Source organism: Malus sylvestris, chromosome 16 (genome assembly GCF_916048215.2).
Source record: "Malus sylvestris chromosome 16, drMalSylv7.2, whole genome shotgun sequence".
Taxonomy (NCBI): Eukaryota; Viridiplantae; Streptophyta; class Magnoliopsida; order Rosales; family Rosaceae; genus Malus; species Malus sylvestris.
The window spans coordinates 4,795,176-4,817,867 of NC_062275.1; the positions used below are offsets into that span (position 1 = coordinate 4,795,176).

General features: G+C 36.7%; 3 protein-coding genes across 13 annotated transcripts; all 3 read right to left on the bottom strand.

Moving 5' to 3' along the window:
• Positions 1 to 1,219: 1,219 nt before the first annotated feature.
• LOC126607142 (sphinganine C4-monooxygenase 1-like) lies at positions 1,220 to 3,992 on the bottom strand. Its single transcript, XM_050274608.1, has 2 exons — positions 3,391 to 3,992; positions 1,220 to 2,068 (listed from the first exon to the last, which is right to left on the bottom strand). Exons 1-2 carry the CDS (start codon positions 3,610 to 3,612, stop codon positions 1,517 to 1,519), a joined length of 774 nt encoding a protein of 257 aa, XP_050130565.1. The 5' UTR covers positions 3,613 to 3,992; the 3' UTR covers positions 1,220 to 1,516.
• Positions 3,993 to 6,761: 2,769 nt separating this feature from the next.
• On the bottom strand, positions 6,762 to 14,765 carry LOC126607147 (origin of replication complex subunit 6-like). Of its 2 annotated transcripts, none has more exons than XM_050274613.1 (8): positions 8,579 to 8,720; positions 8,039 to 8,435; positions 7,858 to 7,937; positions 7,693 to 7,755; positions 7,510 to 7,597; positions 7,361 to 7,411; positions 6,899 to 6,995; positions 6,762 to 6,804 (listed from the first exon to the last, which is right to left on the bottom strand). In XM_050274613.1, exons 2-6 carry the CDS (start codon positions 8,112 to 8,114, stop codon positions 7,362 to 7,364), a joined length of 357 nt encoding a protein of 118 aa, XP_050130570.1. In that variant the 5' UTR covers positions 8,115 to 8,435; positions 8,579 to 8,720; the 3' UTR covers positions 6,762 to 6,804; positions 6,899 to 6,995; position 7,361. The 2 variants fall into 2 exon arrangements, with proteins under 2 accessions (XP_050130570.1, XP_050130569.1); XM_050274612.1 differs by lacking the exon at positions 8,579 to 8,720 and adding an exon at positions 14,662 to 14,765 and having other exon boundaries at positions 6,785 to 6,804.
• LOC126607135 (origin of replication complex subunit 6-like) lies at positions 9,986 to 21,130 on the bottom strand. 10 transcript variants are annotated; one of them, XM_050274592.1, is made up of 15 exons: positions 18,702 to 19,011; positions 18,571 to 18,617; positions 18,382 to 18,486; positions 18,216 to 18,277; positions 17,923 to 17,999; positions 17,752 to 17,814; positions 17,568 to 17,655; positions 17,397 to 17,467; positions 13,929 to 14,025; positions 13,746 to 13,834; positions 12,747 to 12,788; positions 12,051 to 12,131; positions 11,868 to 11,933; positions 10,731 to 11,639; positions 9,986 to 10,205 (listed from the first exon to the last, which is right to left on the bottom strand). In XM_050274592.1, exons 1-12 carry the CDS (start codon positions 18,972 to 18,974, stop codon positions 12,072 to 12,074), a joined length of 1,074 nt encoding a protein of 357 aa, XP_050130549.1. In that variant the 5' UTR covers positions 18,975 to 19,011; the 3' UTR covers positions 9,986 to 10,205; positions 10,731 to 11,639; positions 11,868 to 11,933; positions 12,051 to 12,071. The 10 variants fall into 10 exon arrangements, with proteins under 10 accessions (XP_050130549.1, XP_050130547.1, XP_050130556.1 ...); XM_050274590.1 differs by having other exon boundaries at positions 11,779 to 11,933; positions 18,702 to 19,010; XM_050274599.1 differs by having other exon boundaries at positions 10,731 to 11,933; positions 17,923 to 18,031; positions 18,342 to 18,486.
• Between the last annotated feature and the right edge of the window lie 1,562 nt (positions 21,131 to 22,692).

Sequence of the window (22,692 nt, forward strand, 5' to 3'; positions counted from 1 at the left end):
GAATGGATTTGAGGTCGGTCCTCGCTCCTCAGTCGACATTCTAAACTAACCCTTTCCAAATTATCAGCAAGAAAGGTATGGTAGAGTTTGATAATGTAGAGAGCGATCAGTTCGGCACAACAGAGAGTTCTGGTTAACTTGTAACCGGTAAAATTATTTCCTATACACATGGGCCTCATTTGGCAGCTCGGAGACTATTTTAGTCGGATAAGATAAATAATCACCTAATAGTAATGACTAAATTAATCGGATGTTTGGTGCAAATCGGACTAATAATAGTATTATTTATACTGCCACTGTACATAATAGGAACACTTCAAACAAATATTATTTTCTTCAAACTATTATTATTTTTGGAACTTTGATTACGAATGAAAAAGAAAAAAGAAAGGAGAAAAATTGCTTCAAACCAAAATAATTTTAGTAACTTTGCACATAATAACCTATGTTAAATGGAAAAAGGAAAAACTAAAGAAAAACAGAAGGAAAAAAAAAAAAAAACGAATTAATCATACACCAACCAAATTTTGGGATAGGCATATCAGATAAGCATCTTTGATCCAGCATGATGAACCTTGCAATCCAACAAAACTCCACCTCTCAATTTCTCATACTACTCTTCCAAGGCCCAGATTAAAAGCTCCAAAAAATGGTAAAACCAAAGAAAACCCATGTCAAATTAGATGAAGATTCACTTTAATTAGAACCCAGAAGGGCAGAAAGCTCAAATACCCATGAATGAAGCAACTTTTTATCCAAAAATCAGAGCTTTGAAGGAGTCTACAGTTAAAAAGACCAAGTTCTTGATGACGACGATGAAGAAAACCCAAAAGGCAGTGATAAGAATTTGTGAAATCAATCTACAAGGAATCCTTTCAGTTGGAGAAGAAGCTGGCCGCACAAGCAGATCGCAAGAGAAAGGGAAAGAACGATGAAATTACGTTTTAGCATTTTTGAGAACCCGACTAAATAATACAAAGGTTTTTGAGCCGAGTGGGCAGGCCCTGTTAAATTAACCGGTGGCTATTTAATACATAGTAGCACCAGACACCTGATTCGTATTAAGTAGTCCTATCCGGTGTTTAGTACGGCATGCCAAACGAGGCCATGTCTTTATTAAACGGAGTTCGGATAACATGACACCACAAGAATGTTGATAATTCCAGCATGAACAGAAATTTGAAAACAATATAGTGAAAATTTAGACTACATGAGCAAGTAGACCCCCACAACAGTTTCTCCGTTCACATCCTCAATCCAAAAGCAAATGTAGTTCACAATGACAGAATCCGGTGGAGGAACGAAACCACCGGAGCTAATGTCGGAAATTATCTTAATACATGAACTCCTGATTCCACAACTAAGTTTTAAAACTCATCCAAAAAGGAAAATAAAAGAGTAAGGCACAACACCGTATATGTATATACACAATATTTAGGCAGTGTGGTTTCCTAAGAAAGAAAAACAACAAACACCGGTACAATCAAATATAGATTCGTGTTTCCTCATGTACGAATCAGTTCTCCTTCTCTACTTTCGTAGGCCGCACTTCAAAGCCCCCACCTGCTCTCTTCTCTAATGAGTAAGGCATGTACGTACCAAGTATTCTATCCCACATAACAAAGAATGGCTGGGAGAAGTTATACTTGGTTCCATAGAGCTGGTGGTGGATGTCGTGGTAAGCACTATTATTTCTGAACAATGCATGGAAGAGGTTCCCCGGAAGCCACAATCCACAATGATCGTCTACTGTTTTGATGGTAGCAAAGGAGAAGAAGAATATGGAGGTTCTAGGAGACATACCAGAGAGGAGAAAAGATAAGGCCCCACCAACTGTATCAAGGAGAAGTCCCTCCACAGGATGATTGTACAGAGCTCCAAATGCATAGGGTACAACAAGTCGGTGATGTTGGGAATGGATATGTTTGTATAAGAACTTGTTGTGGTGCATATATCTATGCATAAAGTATTGCCAGGTATCCAAAACCACCATTGCGGTAACAAACTGTCTTGCTAGATCAATGAAAGAAGACTTTGTACCTTCATCCCCGCCATCATTTCCTGTCACCTGTCAATTAAAAAGAAGTCATAAGCTACGTGAGTAAAAATCAGCAAACAAATATGAGCATACCACAGATGATGCATCAGGTCTGAAGCAGGGGTCAGGAAATGGAAAATAACTGATGGCAGGGTGCTACAGAAAAAAAACACTCTTTTTGCGAAAAAAAACAAAACTACCACGGCATTATCCCCGCATAAATGAGGAAGAACTATAGTAATGACTGTCTTTCATGTATCAATTAGGACTTTAAGAAAAAGGAACTCGAACAAGGACTTGTGTACAAAGCTACGTGCACAATGCATAGTGAAGATTCTGGTTTTACTCCCTAAAAATGGTTATCATAAGGGAAGCAATGAATCTTGGATGGCAACAATTATCAAATTGTTTCGTGTAATTCATCGATCAACAATAAACGAAATCCAGTAAGGTGGACGAGAGAACTAATGTTCGCCACCTAATGATATTCAATCATTCACCATCCTTTTTTAAAAGTTTGTACTACTTTATGACATACATTGAAATGGGGCACCTAATTAGTTGAGTGAATATATTTCAAGAGCTAGAAGCTCTACAAAGTAATACTTTCACAAAGCAGATATCCAAACTGACTGAAGGTGGCCACAGCTAGACTAGTTCTGGTTCACTTGTCCTAAACGGACTGAAGAAGCCCAATTTTCTATATTCATGTTACAATTTCTTAATATGCTAACAACAAAATGAAAGAAGCTTGCGTAAACACACAAGTCCATCCCTTGAAAACTCAAATGTCTTCGACGATTAAACTTAGATCATAAGATATGTCATACAGATCACAAAAAACAATATAATGGAAGAGGATAAGGTCACCAAAACGTATAGTTTAGTTCATTCGATAAGCTAAGGATCACTAAAAGCATAAAACACGACGAGGACAAATATTACGCGTCTGATATTGTATTAGGCAAACCAACCAAAAGAAGCAGGAACTCCTGCAATCATCACATTTCCAACTACAACGATATGAAAAGTTCAAGGTATTATGCAACTAGGTTGCCGGCTTAGCAGCCTGTTTGCTACAATTACCACACAATTAACACAACCCAGAAAGGAAACAAGAGAAATTTTTATGCAAAACCAAATTACAGAATTGTATCCCCAAAAAGGAGAATTAACCAGATTTTGACACCCCCAACCCCAACAAACCAAACAATATTAATTACCCACAAAAAAACTAAGCTTTCCCAATTCATAACCTGATCAAAGTTTAATTCTTTCCTTCTGAGAATGCGAAATTAACCAAATTTTAACCTCAAAGAAAAGGGAAAGGTAAGGGAAATTGAAGTAGTTACCGTGAACAGGATAATAGCAACAATAGCCTGAACCGTCTGCTGCAGAAGAACCCCTTTGACCACCGTTCGCTTGGAGACCGAATTCTTCTCGTCCTCGTCCTTCTTGGTGTGCAAACGGTACTTCTCGAACGAATCCAGCAGCACGTAAATCCCCGAATACGCCCAATAAATCAAAACCGGGACGAAAGTTCCCAACAGCTCATCGGAAACCTCGATTCCCATTTTTGATTTTTGGAAGAATTCAAAAAAAAAACCCCGACTATCAAGAAGAAGAAAGCAACCCACAAATCGAAATTCGCATGAGAAGTATCGATTCGTTTCGAATTTATCCCCAAATTCGCAAAAATCCTAAATTAGAGAGAGTGATCTTTACCCTAAACCAAAATAGGAATTTTCCACTATTATTGACGTCGGTTGGAAATGCAATCAAGTTTTTTTAACTTAAAAATATTGGGGACAAACATTTATATAAAAAATCATTGAAGAAAAAGGTGGGTCAAGTTTTGATTTTTTATTTAAATTCAACAGCAGGCTCGTTGGAATCAATGTGCGGGAGGAGAGAGAAAGAGTGGAGAGAGAGAGACCCAGAAATACCATTCATCCAAACTATGGCGTATCTCTGTGGAGGTGCTTGTTCTGGTATTTGTGATTCCATGTTTGGTCATGTGAGCTCGCTACGTGGACTCCACGGATTGGGAGTTTCGTGGGTCCTGCTATTTGGTAGGAGCTTTTGATTCGCTGGAGGGACCGACGGTATCATTCTTTGTAATGAATGAGAACGCGCGAGATTTTCTTTGTCAGGATTTTAGGAATCTTTAAATTATGTATGTTCATCGTATATTTTGTATGATCAGTTTTTAAATAAAAATATTTAAAATAATTTTTTATCATATAATATACGATAAACCGATATAATTTAAAAATTCTCATGATCCGATCTTGTAATGGAAGGGTTTTGCATTAATTTCCTGTGGGACGGACTAAAAAAGGATGCCGGGTTTGACTGAAAAATGAGTGGAGGAATTTTCTCCCGTTTCAAAGCCCACAAATCAACGCGGGAGGGTGGAAAGTCCAGAGTGCCCTTGGGGACGACGTGTCAGCTTGTGCTCCTTGGAAGGCATTTTGGAGATTTTGCAAATTATGACATCAACATATGGTCAAAGAAAAAATAAGGACACCAATTACCAAATATGTCAATAGCACGGTGGAAGAAAAAAATGTCAATAACACGTGTACACGAGATGAACGTATGCGTTAGTAGGGACGTTACGTGGTTTAACTTGTAAGAGCATCCTAATGGGGGGTTTTATCATTTGTGAGACTACCATATTTTCAGCCTTAACGAGAAATTTCATCATCAATGAGCCGAAAAATGAAGCTAGATTCATCACTGGGGGCTAGCTACTTCCTTTTTTTAGTAGCATAAAATCGGGCTGCATCTAGTCCTAAAAAACAGTGGGTCTCACAAAAAAAAGTAGCAACCTATGTGAGCAAAATTCTATCACTCTCCTTTCACTTACGAATACACTTATACTCTTTTTTATTATTATTTTTTTCTTGCAATTTGGATAATTAATGATTGTTTTCAATTCCATATGAATTAAAATTTCAAATTGATTTCACGTTTATGGGCATTGATGGGTGAAATTTTCAATTTTTTTTTTTCAAAATTGTATGATACTAATTTACCAATTGGTGTTAGGTAAATTGTTGTGTTATACGTGAAAATCAAATTATTTCAGAGAGCGAAGTGAGGGTTTGTTTCTTTCAACGGATGAGTTTGAGATAAGAGAATCTAATCCAACGAACGATTCATAAGTAATGAAATCTAACTTTGTCACAATTTGAACTTTTTAGGTTGAAGGGTTCATATAAAAAAAAGTTAAGATAGCACGTCCACAAATCAACTTAAGAAAACCTAAAATTTGGGTAATTTTAAAAATTTAAATACAATAAATCCAACTGTTGAGATCGAAAACGATCAAATCTAACGGTAAAAAAAATCCAACTGCTAAAACAATTGAAAAAAAAACATTTGAATAAAAAATTCACCCAAAAACTCTATAATACATGTTTCATAGGGTCCGTTTAATGAATTTTTAACTTTTCTTGGAATCTAAATATTTGTTAATGTGGAATCTAGTCAATGAATTTTATTCGAGTAAAAAACTTAGGTCAGGTTTATTGTGGAGAAAATTAAATTTCATTGGTTAAAATTATGTTTTTAGTAAGAAAAGTATGAACAGATACATTACCCGAACATTAGTAGTTTCCCGTGATATAGTTCCAAAATCATCGCTTAATCAAATTACTACATAAATAAATATATTTAGCCACATATAATGCCCGAAAGTATAGCCCCTCGTTGGGAGAGATTCCTTTATAAAACCCCAAATATTCCTCAGAGCTCTAAAATGGGCTATATCCACAACTTTTCCAGCTCCATATAGAGTTCCTCAATGGGAATGCTCAAAGAATGTCTAATAAAAAGTTTGTCACATTATCACGATGACTCAAATTAACCAAACAACAAAGAGAGTTTGTGAAAGAGTATGGGGTGAGAGGTTGGAACCACTGGACCCTCTACCATACTGAATTTTTTCTTTCGCTAGACACCATTTTGGTCTCTAGGGGCATGGCCGTGTAAGAATCAGAATGGTTTCAGGCCTACTCTGATATTTTCTTCACGCAAAAAAAAATAGAATTATGCCTTTGATTTTCGAAGATTTTCAAGGTGTTAGGGACCCAACTAGAATCTTTACCTTATTTCTTTCACTAGGTTTGAAGTAAGGTTGGTGGTTGTTATGTTGTTAACCAGCATCACCGTGAATTTTGAGGGATTTAGGTGATTAGAAGAGGAAGACAGAGGAAGTAGGCGAGAGAGCTTCCTTCATTCTTCCACTTAAAATGACTTTTGGGAGTTGAGTTGAGGAAGAGGATGACAAGAACGTCGTACCAGATCCAAACAATGACGGTCGGTAGCTTAAGACAATGCATATCTTTATTTTTCTTGGATCAAGGAAACGTTTTAGGGTGAGACTTTTGGACCCCTTCTCATTTAAAATTTTGACTCCGCCACTATTTGTCTCATTCGATAAATCAACCCAAATACTTCATGAGCAATGGCCATCCCCTACCAAAAAACATGAACTCTGCTTGTATTCAAAGCTGAAATTTGAAACTTTGTATTGATACATTTCACTCGATCTCCATATCGATGTCTGATGAGTTTGCAATCAAAACTTCAATAATTCGTTTACCGTTTCAATGCTTTGCTTGACGTTCTGGATTGTATGGCACAAGAAGGAAAACATGTATCGTCCTACACAGCCTCCAAGTTCTGAGTTTCGGATACGTGTACATGTACATCCTTCGGAAGGTTTAGGCTAGTTTGTCTGGTCCGCTTGCAAAGAACTGAGAAAAGCAAACACATATCAGTTGGGTTTTTCCATCTCAATGTGCATGATTGGTACAGAGTGAAAAAATCTGAAAGGAAATGCATTCAAACCTTTTGCCTTGGTTTCTTTATAAGATATGAGGACTGATGTTTTCCAACCCTCGTAGGCATGCTTTTCGATCTTTTTGTGCCGTTTGTAACTTGAAGGCTGCAAGTTCAAGGGCATCAAACAGTTACATTCTGTAGTTTTCATTTCTAGGGTGGCTGACTCTAGAGGTTGTTAAGATGAGACTGATCAAGAACATAAAGATGAAAGGCTATATCATTTGTTCCGTCATGCTGTACAGGCAGAGTCCACTCTAAAGTGTGTTTGACCTCAAGGTAGCAAATGAAATGGATGGTGATAGCCATATCAAATGTGGCAGATGGACAGAACAAAAACAGCATGATAACAGGGTGTGGAGACGAAACATGCAAGTCTGCTGTTTGTGTGCATTATACAGAGGCAATCACAACCAATACCTTCGCCTCAGCTAGGAACCAATGTAGCAACTCAAATTAGGTTATTAGTACCTCAGTTCCCACCCTCAAGTTTCCTTTTCTCCGGCAAAACATCTAGGAGCTCTGGGCACCAATCGACAAGTTAATGGTTAATGATGGCAAAATATCTAGAAGTTATGCACCATGGAGAAGTTAAAATAAGTTCAGCAACAGATATCTACCTCCGTTCCCTTTCACATCCTTGGGATCCTTCTTTTCCTTTTCAGTTCCACAAACATCAAAGCACAAGTCTTTCAAGGAAGTCGAAACCTGCAGAAGAAGCTCACAAATATGATAAGCCTAGAACAAAAAATGTAGTTGACAACAAAAGGGACTATTGCATAGTAGGAAAGGCTGCATCTTACGGAAGAGAATTCAGTTTCAGATGCACCGCAAAGCTCAATCAACTTAAGCTTGTCTACCTTTAACTGCAAACATATTAGGTATGACACTGTAATTAGTAAAAGTTGTACGGAGGAAATCTGTTTCTGCCCACAAAATCAAGCGTGAGAGATGAACCATGGGGATACCTTGTGTTTTTTCGCACACAAATAGAATGCCACAGCAATGAACACGGGTCGAGTGAAAGCAGCACTTGCCCTCCGAGAAGCTGGCAACGATGCAAGAAACCGAGTCTTGTAACTGAAACATAACGGTATAATAATAATATTCTACACTTAGAACCAAGCCATCCTAACAAATAAACAGAACCTGATGCTCTCAGAAGCATTTTGTCGAGCATTTTGTAGTTGGCAGAATTACAAGGGCAGCGAACAAAACAAAGCATTGTTTGCCTCCAACTTTGAAGCCTGCATTGTTGAACCCCATGCTTGGGAACAACTGGTTTAAGTTGTCACCTTCTAGTATTAGAAACTCAACAGCTACCAAATACGGCTCAAGGTACATGAAAAATGGAGATGGTGGGTCTTCCTTTCTGTCCATAAGCAACTTCTCCAATATCGGGATAACTCTTGATCCGCGGATTCCCGTCCATGCATCGTTGTAGAAGCAACCCGGTATACCAACAAAGAAGCGCCAACTGGAAAAGAAATCAAGCTCAGCAACCCTCCTTCAGAAAGTGCAAATGGACTTGATAGAATCCCAACTCCTGAAGAATTAAACAAGGTGATTAAGAATGTTTGGGCAAAGAGTTATACATGCTGGTTTAGCCAACTGACCTAATTCACGTCTGTAGTAATTAAGAAAATTAAAAATATGGTGTGACCGGAGAGGAAAAAGAGACAAATTTACCTGATAATGTGTTGAGATCATTGAAACATGCTCAACTTTAACACAATTGGAGCACTGGTCTTTGAATTAAAAATTTGTAATCAATGATCCATTCACTCATCAAAACGTGCAGCTATGATCATTTTCTTCAACTCCATCAAAACTTCCATCAAAATGAGTCATGTTAGAAGAATTATTGCTAAAATTGAGTTAAAGTTGAGGGACATTGCTTCAATTTGATTAAAGTTGATGGTCCATTTATCCATTTGGATTAAAATTGAGGGATCATTGCTAATTTGCTACTATGTTCTCATTTGATTTTTCATATTTACCCCTTGATTCAGCTTTACATGCATAGCATGTGAGGAGTTGCTAAGCAAGACCATGATTGCACGTTTTCATGAGTTAAGGGACTAATGATCATAAATTTTTAATTAAGGGATCATAAATTTTTAATTAGGTTAACGTTCAAGGATTATTGCTACAATTTTCTCTTTACAATAATAGCACCTATTGCTTTATAACTGGGACGTATGTCTGAAATGACTCATTTAAACAATTATTTACCTTAGCTAAGGATTTGAACCTCTACAATTTTAAATGTGAAAAAAAAAAGGTATTGACTACTAAAATTAGATATATTTACACTGAAATTATCGAAAAAAAGGTATTGACTACTAACAGTGAACCCTAGGGTATAACAAAGGGAGGGGCATTGTTGGATTGAAATGGAACACCTCCGAGTGGCCTCTCCGTGGTTTACAAGAGTGCGAATGTAATAGATAAAATAAATTTACAAATTTGCAGAGGATCATGATTCCAAACCCAATCATTCAATCAAAAATTAACAAATTTACAAGATTGGGAACAAAATCGATGAAATTGATTCAGCGAGAGCACCGTTTTCGAACCTGAACTTCTTGAATCAGGCATCGCAGCGGTGACCCACCTGAAAATGATGAACGGATTGCTGCAAATCCTAGTTGAAATCGCTTGCAGTTACAGACATTCGAGCGTTCAAAGAAGAAACCATGGAGAACGCGAAGAGGAAAAGGGAGGTGAAGACTTCGAAGTTACGCTCGAGTTCGCCATCGGTTTCATTGGAATTTGGGAGAGGATTTAGTAAAACGGTCCTTTTTTAGTGCAGAGGATTTTGCAGAGTTATCTGTTCGCCGAAATTTGGAGATTTTGGTGGTGGGATGGGAGATTGGCTTTTCTTTTCTGGGTTTGAAGTGCGGTAGTTTGGGGATGGAGACGGCAGCGTGAGGTTGATAACGAAGAGACTTTTTTGTTTTTTGTTTTTTTTTTTTACCACCTAACTTAGTATCGAATTCGTCATTCACGAAATTCAAATCAACACACTTGATTGTATCAAAATTCAAATCGAAACATTTGATGGTATCAAATTGGGTTAAGTGAGTAGTCAACTGCCACAAAATTATAATATGTGATGATTTTTTTTTAATAGAACGATATTCTACATTTAACAAAAACGAAATAATCTACGGTAACACAAATATTCAGCAAACATTACAAAAATAATAAAAACAAAGTGTACGGAGCAGTGAAATTCCCTTCTTCCGAGTGATATTATTCATTGACCAAATAAAAGTATGGTCAACCGCTCTCTCTCCATCTTTCTACTGATCTGAAAAGAACATTGAAAGAGAAAATAATTACAAACAATTATTAATAAGATACTCATACGAAAAACATTGGTTTAGCTGTAATTTATCTAATTCATTGTTGCCAATTGTAGCATTTGTAACATTTTCAGTGGATTTTGTGTTTGAGCAACATCAACAGCTCCTATATTATATATACGCAAACCATAGGGTATTATTCGGTGTTTTTTATTTTTTATTTTTTTTGTGGAAATTTGTATACATGTGTAATATTTGTATAAATAATTTTGAGGCCAGAAATATACTCTAAAAAAGATGAACATGAATTAATTAAATGATTTTTCTATAAAATAATTATAAAAAGAAAACCTAAATCACTTTTAAACTTTGGTTTTAAACTAATCAAATCCTTGTTGGGTCTAAAATAAATTTTGGGTTGAAACCTAAAATTTGGGTAATTTTAAAATTTTAAATATAGGAAATCCAACGGCTGAGATCGAAAACGATCAAATCTAACGGTAAAAAAAATCCAACTGCTAAAACATTACCCGAACATTAGTAGTTTCCAGTTATATAGTTCCAAAATCTGCAGTTTTCAGCTATGACTTGGATCCCACGCTCCCAAACATTTCGAAATCGTAGGTTCAACAACAATATGACCCCCAAAACAATATTGAAGGAACAAACCATGGGCATGAAAAATTGGGGTGCAAGTATGCCATGGAGAATGATCCAGCAGACAGCCCACACTAAGCCAAGCCCTCCCCAGATAACGAATCGGTATGGAAGTCGGGCGGAGAGGACAAAGAGTCCAAACCAAACAAGAGAGAGAGCTGCCATAACCACGACAGAGAGAATGTAGTATGGAGGTTTGGCAAACTGGCTTGGATTCATCCCGACGGGGGTCAGAATGGAAGCTAAGGCCAACAGGATGGCCAAAGCCTCAGTTAGATGTTGTGGGTACGGAGGCGCATTTCGAAGAGGGTATTGATTTTCCACGTCCGCCATAGCAGATTTGGGAGATTTGGGAGGAGGAGAGAAAGAAATCAGGGATTGAGATTGAGCTGAGTACGGCAACTGGAGGAGGAGACATAGTGTGTTTATAAGAGTTGATGAATCATGATGTGGATTGGGGAATTTAGGTTTTCAGTGTATCATGATGTGGATTGGGGAATTTAGGCTTTTAGTGTAAAAGTTCAGCTTGGTAGTATGACCGCACACGCTGAACTTTTGCAGACGGTACGTATGACCGCACACGCTGAACTTTTGGTAGTAGACTCTGTGTTAGGCTAGGCGCTTTTGTTTTGGGCTCAACTCATGGGTTGGGCTCTTCCTTTGTTGGTGTTTTGGAGATTCTTAGTTGTTGAGTGGCTGTTGTAAATTTGGGCCTCCAGTTGCTACAGCGTTTGACAATGATCAGGCAAAAACTGAATCTTTCGTGTGGAGCCGCAGATGTTCTATAAAAAAAAATGAATAATCCAATTAGTTGATTAAATTTACGGAAGAAAGAGAAGAGGGGAATGGAGAAGAACAGCAGAAGGAGACGAAATCAGATTCAGAGTTTGAGAGTCAATTGCTGAATTTAGATGAACTGACCTTTTCGATCACAGACAGTCAAACTGGAATGCACAGGGAGAAGCGGAAGAAGAAAAAGAAGATGGAGAGGGGGTGGTCGACAGCTTACCCCGACGCTGTTCGTGGTCGGAGTTGACAAAAATCAACGAAGCTCTGCGCGATTACGTCGTTGTGAGCTGTGAGAGAGAATACGATGGTCACATGACTCAATGTGACATCCAGAAAACTTAGTACTACAACACTAAACTTAAAAGGAAAAGTACAGAAGAATCGAAACCATTATAATTCCTTACATGATATTGAATATCGGTTGGTTAGAAGAGCACAAGAAGCAATTGTTCCAGCTGCTGGCAATCGGCATCTCCCGGATCCATCTGCCAAAGATAAACACCAAATTAGATGGAAACACAAAAGAGAGAATTGGTGGGGCTAGCCAGCCGTCATTCCAGAGGCGGTCTAGCCGCTCACTACTAATGAATTGGCAACATTCATTTCCTTTTGTATTTCATTTAGCTAAGCTTCCAACGTGGGATTTTAACATTCTCCAACCCCAATAGCATCAATCAACACAATACCACAAACCCAAAACTGTGCATAAAAGAACAGAAATCAATGACTGACTACAAATTTACATGAGGGCAGTAAAAGCTAATCATGCAGGTTGATTTCCACATTGTTAGCATCATAAATATTCTCATTACACACTTGTGCACCACTTAAAGCAGGATATTATGTCCTTCTTGTATCATCCGCTGTCTCTTGCTAGTCCTAGTTTTTTTTGCGCATTGCAGTTACAAATTAACATTGCCAAGCAATAAACTGATAAAAAGGAAGGGAGAAAATACAACCAAGCCACCTATAGACCAAGCAAGCAAAACCAGATGCAAACAAATATACAAATAAGCAAACTTCAAAAGATACAATAGCAAAAAACAAAACACATATAACCACAATCTAAGAACATTTTAATGAAAAAAAAGAAAACTGACCTTTTGGTGGAGGCAATGTGAAAATATAGAGAAGCAGACCAACTATTTGAAAAGGTAAAAACAAAAGACTGAAATCAAACAATGATATATCGGTCTCCAAAATAAATGTACAATATCTTTCAAATTTGATGATAAATTTACATGCAATAAGTCACATTATCACTCCTAAAACTAATGTACTTCCTATATTAGAACACACAACACATGCACCATAATCACTTCATCGGTTCTCTGCCTCATTTGCAAATGTAGTTTTATCTCCACTGAGTTTCTACATGCATGGGAACATATGTTTTTCTTGTTAATTTGATTAGATTATAAATTGTTTAACTAATTCCTGGAATTCATATCTGTAACATCAAACTATATGAGTTGGATTTTACAGTACTGGTAAGTAAAACAGTTGTATAATGAACAAACAATGAAAGAAGGAAGCCAAATAATGACAATGAAAAGAAGAGAATTCAAACACATTGAGAATATTAGTTTCATATTTTGAGAACAGATTTATTCCATTACATTCTACCTTCCCTCTCTTTTAGCAACAGACAATAGTCATTAAATTTCTTCTCATGGCATGTGTGCTGTGAGCTTGGCAAAGCTATGTGACCCTAATTTCTTTCTTCTTTTTTTTTGGGAAAAAAATTATACAAATGGTGCGGTTTCAACTGTACATGTTTAACCTCGGCGTTTTTCAATTTCAGTTTTACTTCTACCATCCATTAATTTTCCTATCCAAAATGCTTTGAAAAATAAATCTATAGCTGCTAACGGTCTATATGCTTCATGTTGTCAGACTCTGCAATCTAAAAATTCATGTAAATGGTGAGGGGCTGAAGGAGAGGCATCGAAGAAATCCAGAAATCCTTCCATGGCAAACTCAGTTGTACACCCATGGCGTGTGTGTTGTATGCTAGATGCCCCCTCTCTTTTAACAACACACAATAGCTTATGCAAATGCAAAGAGACTTCAACATGTTTCATTTAAAATAAGTTTACATTTTGTAGTAAATGCATATGGCGAAATATGTGTACATGTACATCCTTCAGAAGGTTTAGGCTAGTTTGTCTGGTCCGCTTGCAAAGAACTGAGAAGAGCAAACACATATCAGTTGGGTTTTTCCATCTCAATGTGCATGATTGGTACAGAGTGAAACAATCTGAAAGGAAATGCATTCAAACCTTTTGCCTTGGTTTCTCTATTAGATGTTAGGACTGAGGTTCTCCAACCCTCGTAGGCACGCTTTTCGATCTTTTTGTGCCGCTTGTAACTTGAAGGCTGCAAGTTCAAGGGCATCAAACAGTTACATTCTGTAGTTTTCATTTCTAGGGTGGCTTACTCTAAAGGTTGTTAAGATGAGACTGATCAAGAACATAAAAACAAAAGCTATATCATTTGTTCCGTCATGCTGTACAGGCAGAGTCCACTCTAAAGTGTGTTCGACCTCAAGGTAGCAAATGAAATGGATGGTGATAGGCGTCACCATAGAATTCAAAATAAGATAATCGATATAAAAAGAGAAGATTTGTGATTCTATCAGAATTCTAACATGTATCTTAAGCGTAGAATTCTAACATGTATCTTAGGCGTCACCATCAAACAATTGCATACGTGTGTGGACGTCAAATTATCCAATTCTGCCTATCAAAAATTAATTCGAGCAATGCCTTATCATAAACATATAAGCCATTACACTTTTAGTAAGCTAAGGTAATATTAACAACCAAAGATGTCAAAAATGGAACTTGACACAACTACTTGAAAGTAATGTGAATAGAACCACTCTATGATTGAGTAAGCATCAAACATTCCATGCTGGTAATTATCAAAGTAAACTAGTTGTCAAAGCACTAATTGATAAACTATCAATCAAAGAGAAAAAAAATTGATTCAGCGAAAGCACCGTTTTCGAACCTGAACTTCTTGAATCAGGCATCGCGGCGGTGACCCACCTGAAAATGATGAACGGATTGCTGCAAATCCTAGTTGAAATCGCTTGCAGTTGCAGACATTCGAGCGTTCAAAGAAGAAACCATGGAGAACGCGAAGAGGAAAAGGGAGGTGAAGGCTTCGAAGTCGCGCTTGCCTTCGCCATCGGTTTCATTGTAATTTGGGAGAGGATTTAGTAGAACAGTACTTTTTTAGTGCAGAGGATTTTGCAGAGTAATCTGTTCGCCGGAATTTGGAGATTGTGGTGGTGGGATGGGAGCGTGGCTTTCCTTTTCAGGGTTTGAATTGTGGCAGTTTGCGGATGGAGACGGCGGCGTGAGGTTGATAACAGATAGATTTTTTTTTTTGAACTGGTATCGAATTCGTCATCTACGATATTCGAATTGAAAGACTTGATAGTGTTAAGTTGCCTTAAACGAGTACACAAGTGTCAAAAGATTAGAGAGACCAATTATTTTTTAGGTGCAGCAGATTTCAGTACAAATGTATTTTTAAGTAAAAGAGGATTATAATATGTGATTTTTTTTTTATATAGAACGATATTCTATATTTAACAAAAAGGAAATAATTTACGGTAACACATATATTCAGTAAACATTACATAAATATTAAAAACAAAATTACACACTTGACCAAACAAACATGACAGCTTATTAATAAGATACCCAAACATTGGAAGAGAAAATAATTAAAAATAATTATTAATAAGATACCCAAACATTAGTAGTTTCCCGTGATATAGTTCCAAAATCCGCAGTTGTCAGCTATGACTTAGATCGCACGCTCTCAGACATTTTGAAATCTTAGGTTAAACAACAACATGACTGCCAGAACAGGATTGAAGGAATAAAACATTGGATTATAAAATTGGGGTGCAAGGATGCCATGCAGAATGATCCAGTAGATAGCCCACACTAAGCCAAGCCCTCCCCAGATAACGAAGCGGTATGGAAGTCGGGCGGAGATGACACAAAGTCCAAACCAAACAACACAGAGAGCTGCCATAACCACGACAGAGAGAATGTAGTAAGGGGGAAGACATGGGCAGTTATTCAGTTTGCACTCGCAAGTAGCCGTATCGGCAGAGAGGGGTTTGACAAACTGGCTCGGATTCATCCCGAGGGCAATCAGAATGGCAGCTAAGGCCAAGAGGATGGTCAGAGTCTCCGTTAGATGTTGCGGATATGGAGATGGATTTCGAAGAGGGTTTTGATTTTCAACGTCCGCCATAGCTGTGCTCCAAAATTACCAGCTGGGAGAAGGAGAGAATGAGGGATTGAGTTGAGTACGTAGAGCCGGGTTGTGTAAGCTTGTTTATAAACTGGCGGTGTTTTGTTTCTATTGGTTAACTTGTCTTTCTAAATGTGATAATTTTGAGGTTTTGTTTTTTTGGGGACAATTTTGGGGTTCTTTATCATAAAGTGTGCGGTTTGACTTGTCTTTCTAAATGTGATAATTTTGACGTTTTGTTTTTTTGGGGACAATTTTGGGGTTCTTTATCATAAAGTGTGCGGTTTGATGTTGACACACTTAAAAAATTATAGGTTAGGTGAGCTTCGAAAATTCATATTGCCAAAAGCTATGGACTACAATGTGGTTTGATATTTGACACTTACAAGAGTTTTTTGGTTCACTTGCCTTTCTAAATGTGACAATTTTGGGGTTTTTTTTTTTTTTTTGGGACAATTTTGGGGTTCTTTATCATAAAGTGTGCGGTTTGATGTTGACACACTTAAAAAATTATAGGTTAGGTGAGCTTCGAAAATTCATATTGCCAAAAGCTACGGACTACGCGGTGTGGTTTGATATTTGACACTATAGTGTGGTTTGATATTTGACCGTTTTTTAGTCACAGAATTTTGTAGTCAAAATGATTCTTAAGATTTGCATAACACATCACTTTGATCCTTGAGATTGTCCACCATCTATTATTTTGATCATTCCTTTAAAAACTTCGTTAAGTGTCTCAGAGCTATTGACTGAAAGTTTAAGCAATTTTCAAAGCTTCGTAACTCAATCATTTCTTAACCAAATTCGACCCATAATATCAAAATGAAGATAGGAAAGTGTAGAACAAAATTATACCTATTTGAAAGCCCAATGGTTGCCGGAGATGGCCGAAAAATAACATGAAAGGTGACTGATCCACGAGAAAACTGAAAAACTCACCGAAAACTAAGTAAACTTTAAACGTTCATAACTTCTTTAATACTCAACGAAATCGAGTGATTCAAAACGAAAATCATACTTCTCGACGAGATGAAAAGAATGGTACCTTTCTCGACGACTAACTCGCCGTGGTTTGGCCTGAAAACAGCTCGAAAGTGGCTAAATTAAAAGCTATATCATTTGTTCCGTCATGCTGTAAGGGCAGAGTCCACTCTAAAGTGTGTTCGACCTCAAGGTCGCAAAAGAAATGGATGGTGATAGCCGTCACCATAGAATTCAAAATAAGATAATCGATATAAAAAGACAAGATTTGTGATTCTATCAGAATTCTAACATGTATCTTAAGCGTAGAAAATCCAGGTTGCTTGATAAGGTAGTGGCATGAACATGATTGATATCAAATGTGGCAGACGGACAGAACAAAAATAGCATGATAACAGGTTGTAGGGACGAAACATGCAAGTTTGTTTGTGTCAGCTCGGCTAGGAACCAATGTAGCAATTAGAATTTTTTTATTAGGTTATTAGTACCTCAGTTCCTTCATCGGAGGAATAGCCACCATCCTCAAGTTTCCTTTTCTCCGGCAAAACATCTAGAAGCTCTGTGCACCAATCGACAAGTTAATGAATAACGATGGCAAAGTATCTAGAAGTTATGCACCATGGAAAAGTTAAAACGTAAGTTCAGCAACAGATATATACCTCGATTCCCCTTCACATCCTTGGGATCTTTCTTTTCCTTTTCAATTCCACAAACATCAAAGCACAAGTCTTTCATGGAAGTCGAAACCTGCAGAAGAAGCTCACAAATATGATAAGCCTAGAAACAAAAAATGTAGTTGACAACAAAAATGACTATTGCATAGTAGGAAAGGCTGCATCTTACGGAAGAGAATTCAGTTTCAGATGCACCGCAAAGCTCAATCAACTTAAGCTTGTCTACCTTTAACTGCAAACACATTAGGTATGACACTAATTAGTAAAAGACTAAAATTCTTACGGAGGAAATCCCTTTCTTCCCACGAAATCAAGCGAGAGAGATCAATCATGGGGATACCTTGTGTTTTGCACACACATAGAATGCCACAGCAATGAACACGGGACGAGTGAAATCAGCACTTGCCCGCCGAGAAGCTGGCAACGATGCAAGAAACCGAGTCTTGTAACTGAAACATGACAGTATAATAATAATAATCTACACTTAGAACCAAGCCATCCTAACAGATAACCAGAACTTGATGCTCTCAGAAGCGTTTTGTCGAACATTTAGCAAGTGACATGCAGTTCCATGAAGCAAGCATATGAAAAGTATTCATTAAAAACCGAAAAAAGATTGAAATCGCATCTTACAGAGACAAGGCCTTCTGTACAAAGCGAATGATCCGAACACACCCAAACTGAATTGCCAGTTCCTACACCACCACCACAACACACAATCCAATCCAGTAATCAGTATCCACAAAACCGAAAAATGACGTCGAAATCAGAAGAACCAAATGAGAAATGGAAAACCCACTTGACCCCGAGACCGTTCTGCATCGAATTGTAGCATCCAGTGTAAGCCTTTTCAGACATCCCACTCAACGTTATCGCCTTTTTCCTATCGAATAGGAGCCCGGATCTACAAAACAATCACAAGCGTAAAGTTAAAACCCCAGTATGAATCTGAAAAAGGACGGGATTGCAAAATCAACAGCTCGATTACCTTGTGGCGGCGATATCTAAGCAAATCACAGCTTTGCAAACCTCGCCCTGAAAATTACAATCAAATTTGATAAATACCCAGTTGGGAAAATTGATCAGATAAGAGATATATGGATTTTGAGAGAAGCTTACAACGCCGAATATGGAGGAGTCGAACTGGATGTCGCAGAGACGGCGGAGCTCGGCGGCTCGTCGGATGACGTGCTTGGAGTCGTAGAGATCGAGCTTCCTTGCTATGTCGGAGAGATCCATTTCTTCTGAGATGCGATCTCTCTGGCTGATTGGTGGGTTTTGGGGAGGGAGAGAGAGAGAGACGAGACGAGGTATTGCCATTGAGCACACTCGAAAATGGCGGGAAGTAAATTTGCTGGTTTTCGCGCTTAATCGCTTACGGTAAATTTTCATATAGTATGCACGTTAGTTCAAATGTTTGTCTTCTCCACTCTATTTGAGTAACACGTGTATTTTAATTTTGTAATTAAGAAAATAAGTTCGAGAGTTAATTAATTATTAATTATCACTAAATGTGTTTATATCTCAAAATTTGTGTAATAAATAGATTAAATCAACCTCATTTAATGACAATTAGAAAATTTTCAGTGTGCTGAGAACACAAACGAGTACATTAAATGTCATAATACAATTGGTTGAAAATTGTATTTTTCAAGTTTTCAACCAATTGTTTTATTACACATGATGTATCAAGCCGCGTATCTAAACCTCCATTCCTTTAGTATCTAAGAATCGAAAATTTGAGTGTAAGACTATGTTGCCTTCTCTTGAATCATATAAGTTGATTACCAACTTTATTGGATCTAGAAAGAGTTTATGTTGGCCAATTTGAGGAGAGATTCTTATGTACAACCAAGATAATATCTCCCATTACTACGTCTCTCAAGTTTCAACACATGATGCATCCCCCGTTTTTCACTCAGTTACACAGTAGAGTTTATTGTTTAAGATATTCCAACTTGAGGGTTCAGACAAAGCAGAGGTTTACATAAGAAGCAATGAAACTAGCAAATATCTCTTTCCCACTTCTCATCTTCTTCCAAGCATAAAAACTGTTCAGATTTAATCCCTAAATCACATGCTCTATTTCTAAGCAGCTGAAAACTTATCTTCTGACACCGCCAACGGTTACACAATAACACAAATCAACCAGAGGCGGCTTTGATTTCCAACGAGCAGCGTGGAATGCCTGTAGAAGATCCCCCGGATCAAGTAATGAACATCGGTCGTGCTAATTAGATGTCGTCTCGGTTGTGCTAATTAGATATCAAATGTGGCAGACGGACAGAACAAAAATAGCATGATAACAGGATGTAGGGACGAAACATGCAAGTTTGTCTGTGTCAGCTCAGCTAGGAACCAATGTCCCAATTAGAATTTTTTTATTAGGTTATTAGTACCTCAGTTTCAAGTTTCCTTTTTTATTAGGTTATTAGTACCTCAGTTTATCATAAACATAGAAGCCATTACACTTTTACCCGGAGATGATTCTAAAAAAAATTGCTATAAAAAAAATTGGGAGCTTTTTTATGTTTGGTAAACATTCAACTTTAGCTTTTTTCACAGTTTTTGGTGAAAAAAAACCAAAAACACAAAGCTGCAAAACTCAACTTTGAAAAACCAGCTTTTTTTAACATCTATTTTACATAAAAGTTTATCAAACATTATAATACTGTTTTTTTTTTCAAAAGCACTTTTACAAAAAAGTTTACCAAACCCTTTGCTGCTTTATTTCACAGCTGCTTATTCTCACAGCATAGCAGAAGCAGTTTTTTTTCAAAGCACAACAATACCAAACCAGCTAAGGTAATATTAACAATCAAACATGTCAAAAATGGAACTTGACTGACACAACTACTTGAAAGTAATGTGAATAGAACCAGTCTATGATTGAGTAAGCATCAAACATTCCAAGATGGTAATTATCAAAGTAAACTAGTTGTCAAAGCACTAATTCATAAACTATGAATCAAAGAGAAAAAAAAATTGGCCTCCAAAATAAATTAGCTCTCAAAGTTTTTCAAACACAAATTGCATACTCCAACCTATAAAAATAATTAATCCACTCTATTTCTCATTTTTGAATTCTATCTTTCACAGCATCTGTCCACATATTTGTAGCTACAGCGACAAACCAACAATCCAAACAAACATCAGCAACATTTTTCAGATGATCAAAAAACACAAAACAAAAAAAAAAAAAAATTGAATGATAAAAAATTTAATTGATTCACCTCCGAGTGGCCTCTCCGTGGTTTACAAGAGTGCGAATGTAATAGATAAAATAAATTCACAAATTTTCAGAGGATAATGATTCCAAACCCAATCATTCAATCAAAAGTTAACAAATTTACAAGATTGGGAATAAAATCGATGAAATTGATTCAACGAGAGCATCGTTTTCGAACCTGAACATCTTGAATCAGGCATCGCGGCGGTGACCCACCTGAAAATGATGAACGGATTGCTGCAAACCCTAGTTGAAATCGCTTGCAGTTGCAGACATTCGAGCGTTCAAAGAAGAAACCATGGAGAACGCGAAGAAGAAAAGGGAGGTGAAGGCTTTGAAGTCGCGCTCGCGTTCGCCATCGGTTTCATTGGAATTTGGGAGAGGATTTAGTAGAACAGTACTTTTTTAGTGCAGAGGATTTTGCAGAGTTATCTGTTCGCCGGAATTTGGAGATTGTAGTGGTGGGATGGGAGTGTGGCTTTTCTTTTCTGGGTTTAAATTGCGGCAGTTTGGGGAGAGGGACTTTGTTAGTGTCAAATTGGGTTAAGTGAGTAGACAAGTGTCACAAGATTAGAGAGGCCAATTTTTTTTAAAAAAAACTAAAAAAACAAATGTGAAAACTTTGATTTTTAACTATAAGTATAAAATAAATAGTAAAGTGAATTGTACTATGATTGATTTTTTTAGTGTAAAAATGTGGTTTTTCGTTAAAGTAAATAGTACCGGAAGCTTTTCGTTAAAATTCCCTTTTTTTTAGGTGCAGCAAATTTCAATAAAAACAGACGTTTAAGTATGAGCGGATTATAAAATGTGATAATTTTTTTTTTATTATAGCAATATTCTATATTTAACAAAAACAGAATAATCTACAGTAACACAAATATTCAGTAAACATTACACAAATATTAAAAACAAAATTACACACTTGACCAAACAAACATAGCAGCTCATACATAGAGATAAAAAAAATATTAAAATTACACACAATCGACAAAATATAACAAGTCTTACATGGAGAGATCCAAAATATTAAAATTACATACCACTGAATAAAATGAAACAATTCTTGCATGGAGAGATACAAAATAAGAGGAGTGGACCAGGTATTTTGCGGATAACTGGCTCTCTCTCCATCTTTCTATTGATCTGAAAATAACATAGGAAGAGAAAATAATTGTTAATAAGATATTCATACGAAAAACAAAGGAGATAAGTAACTAAAAAACTTTGGTTTAGCTGTAGTTTGTCTAATTTTTTGTTGCCAATTGTAGCATTTGTAACATTTTTAGTGTTTTTTGTATTTGAGCAACATCAACCGCTCCTATATTATATATACGCAAATCATAGTAAAATATGGAACACGTGTGGTGTACAGGTATTATTCGGTTTTTTTTTTTTTGGAAATTTGTACACATGTGTAATATTTGTATAAATAATTTTGAGGCCAGAAATATACTCTAAAAAAGATGAACATGAATTAATTAAAATGATTTTTCAATAAAATAATTATAAGAAGAAAGCATAGATCATTTAGGTTTTAAACTTGGGTTAAAACCTAAAATTTAGGTTACTAATCAAATCCTTCTTGGGTCTAAAATAAATTTTGGGTAATTTTAACATTTTAAATACAGTAAATCCAACGACTGAGATCGAAAACGATCAAATCTAACGGTAAAAAAGAAAAGAAAAATACAACTGCTAAAACAATTGAAAAAAATATTTGAATCAAAATTCACCCAAAAACTCTATAATACATGTTTCATAGGGTTTGTTTAATGAATTTTTAACTTCTCTCGGAATCTAAATATTTGCTAATGTGGAATCTAGTCAATGAATTTTATTCGAGTAAAAAACTTACGTCGGGTTTATTGTGGAGAAAAT

Coding starts and splice junctions, on each gene's coding strand:
- LOC126607142 (XM_050274608.1), bottom strand. CDS start 3,612: ATGGGAATCGAGGTTTCCGATGAGCTGTTGGGAACTTTCGTCCCGGTT. Junction 2,069..3,390: donor TTGCTATTATCCTGTTCACG/GTAACTACTTCA, acceptor TTTAATTGACAG/GTGACAGGAAATGATGGCGG.
- LOC126607147 (XM_050274613.1), bottom strand. CDS start 8,114: ATGCTTTGTTTTGTTCGCTGCCCTTGTAATTCTGCCAACTACAAAATG. Junction 7,756..7,857: donor TGTGTGCGAAAAAACACAAG/GTATCCCCATGG, acceptor ATATGTTTGCAG/TTAAAGGTAGACAAGCTTAA. Junction 7,412..7,509: donor GGATGTGAAAGGGAACGGAG/GTAGATATCTGT, acceptor ATTGGTGCCCAG/AGCTCCTAGATGTTTTGCCG.
- LOC126607135 (XM_050274599.1), bottom strand. CDS start 18,974: ATGAAAATTTACCGTAAGCGATTAAGCGCGAAAACCAGCAAATTTACT. Junction 18,032..18,215: donor GTACAGAAGGCCTTGTCTCT/GTAAGATGCGAT, acceptor GTCATGTTTCAG/TTACAAGACTCGGTTTCTTG. Junction 17,815..17,922: donor ATGTGTGTGCAAAACACAAG/GTATCCCCATGA, acceptor ATGTGTTTGCAG/TTAAAGGTAGACAAGCTTAA.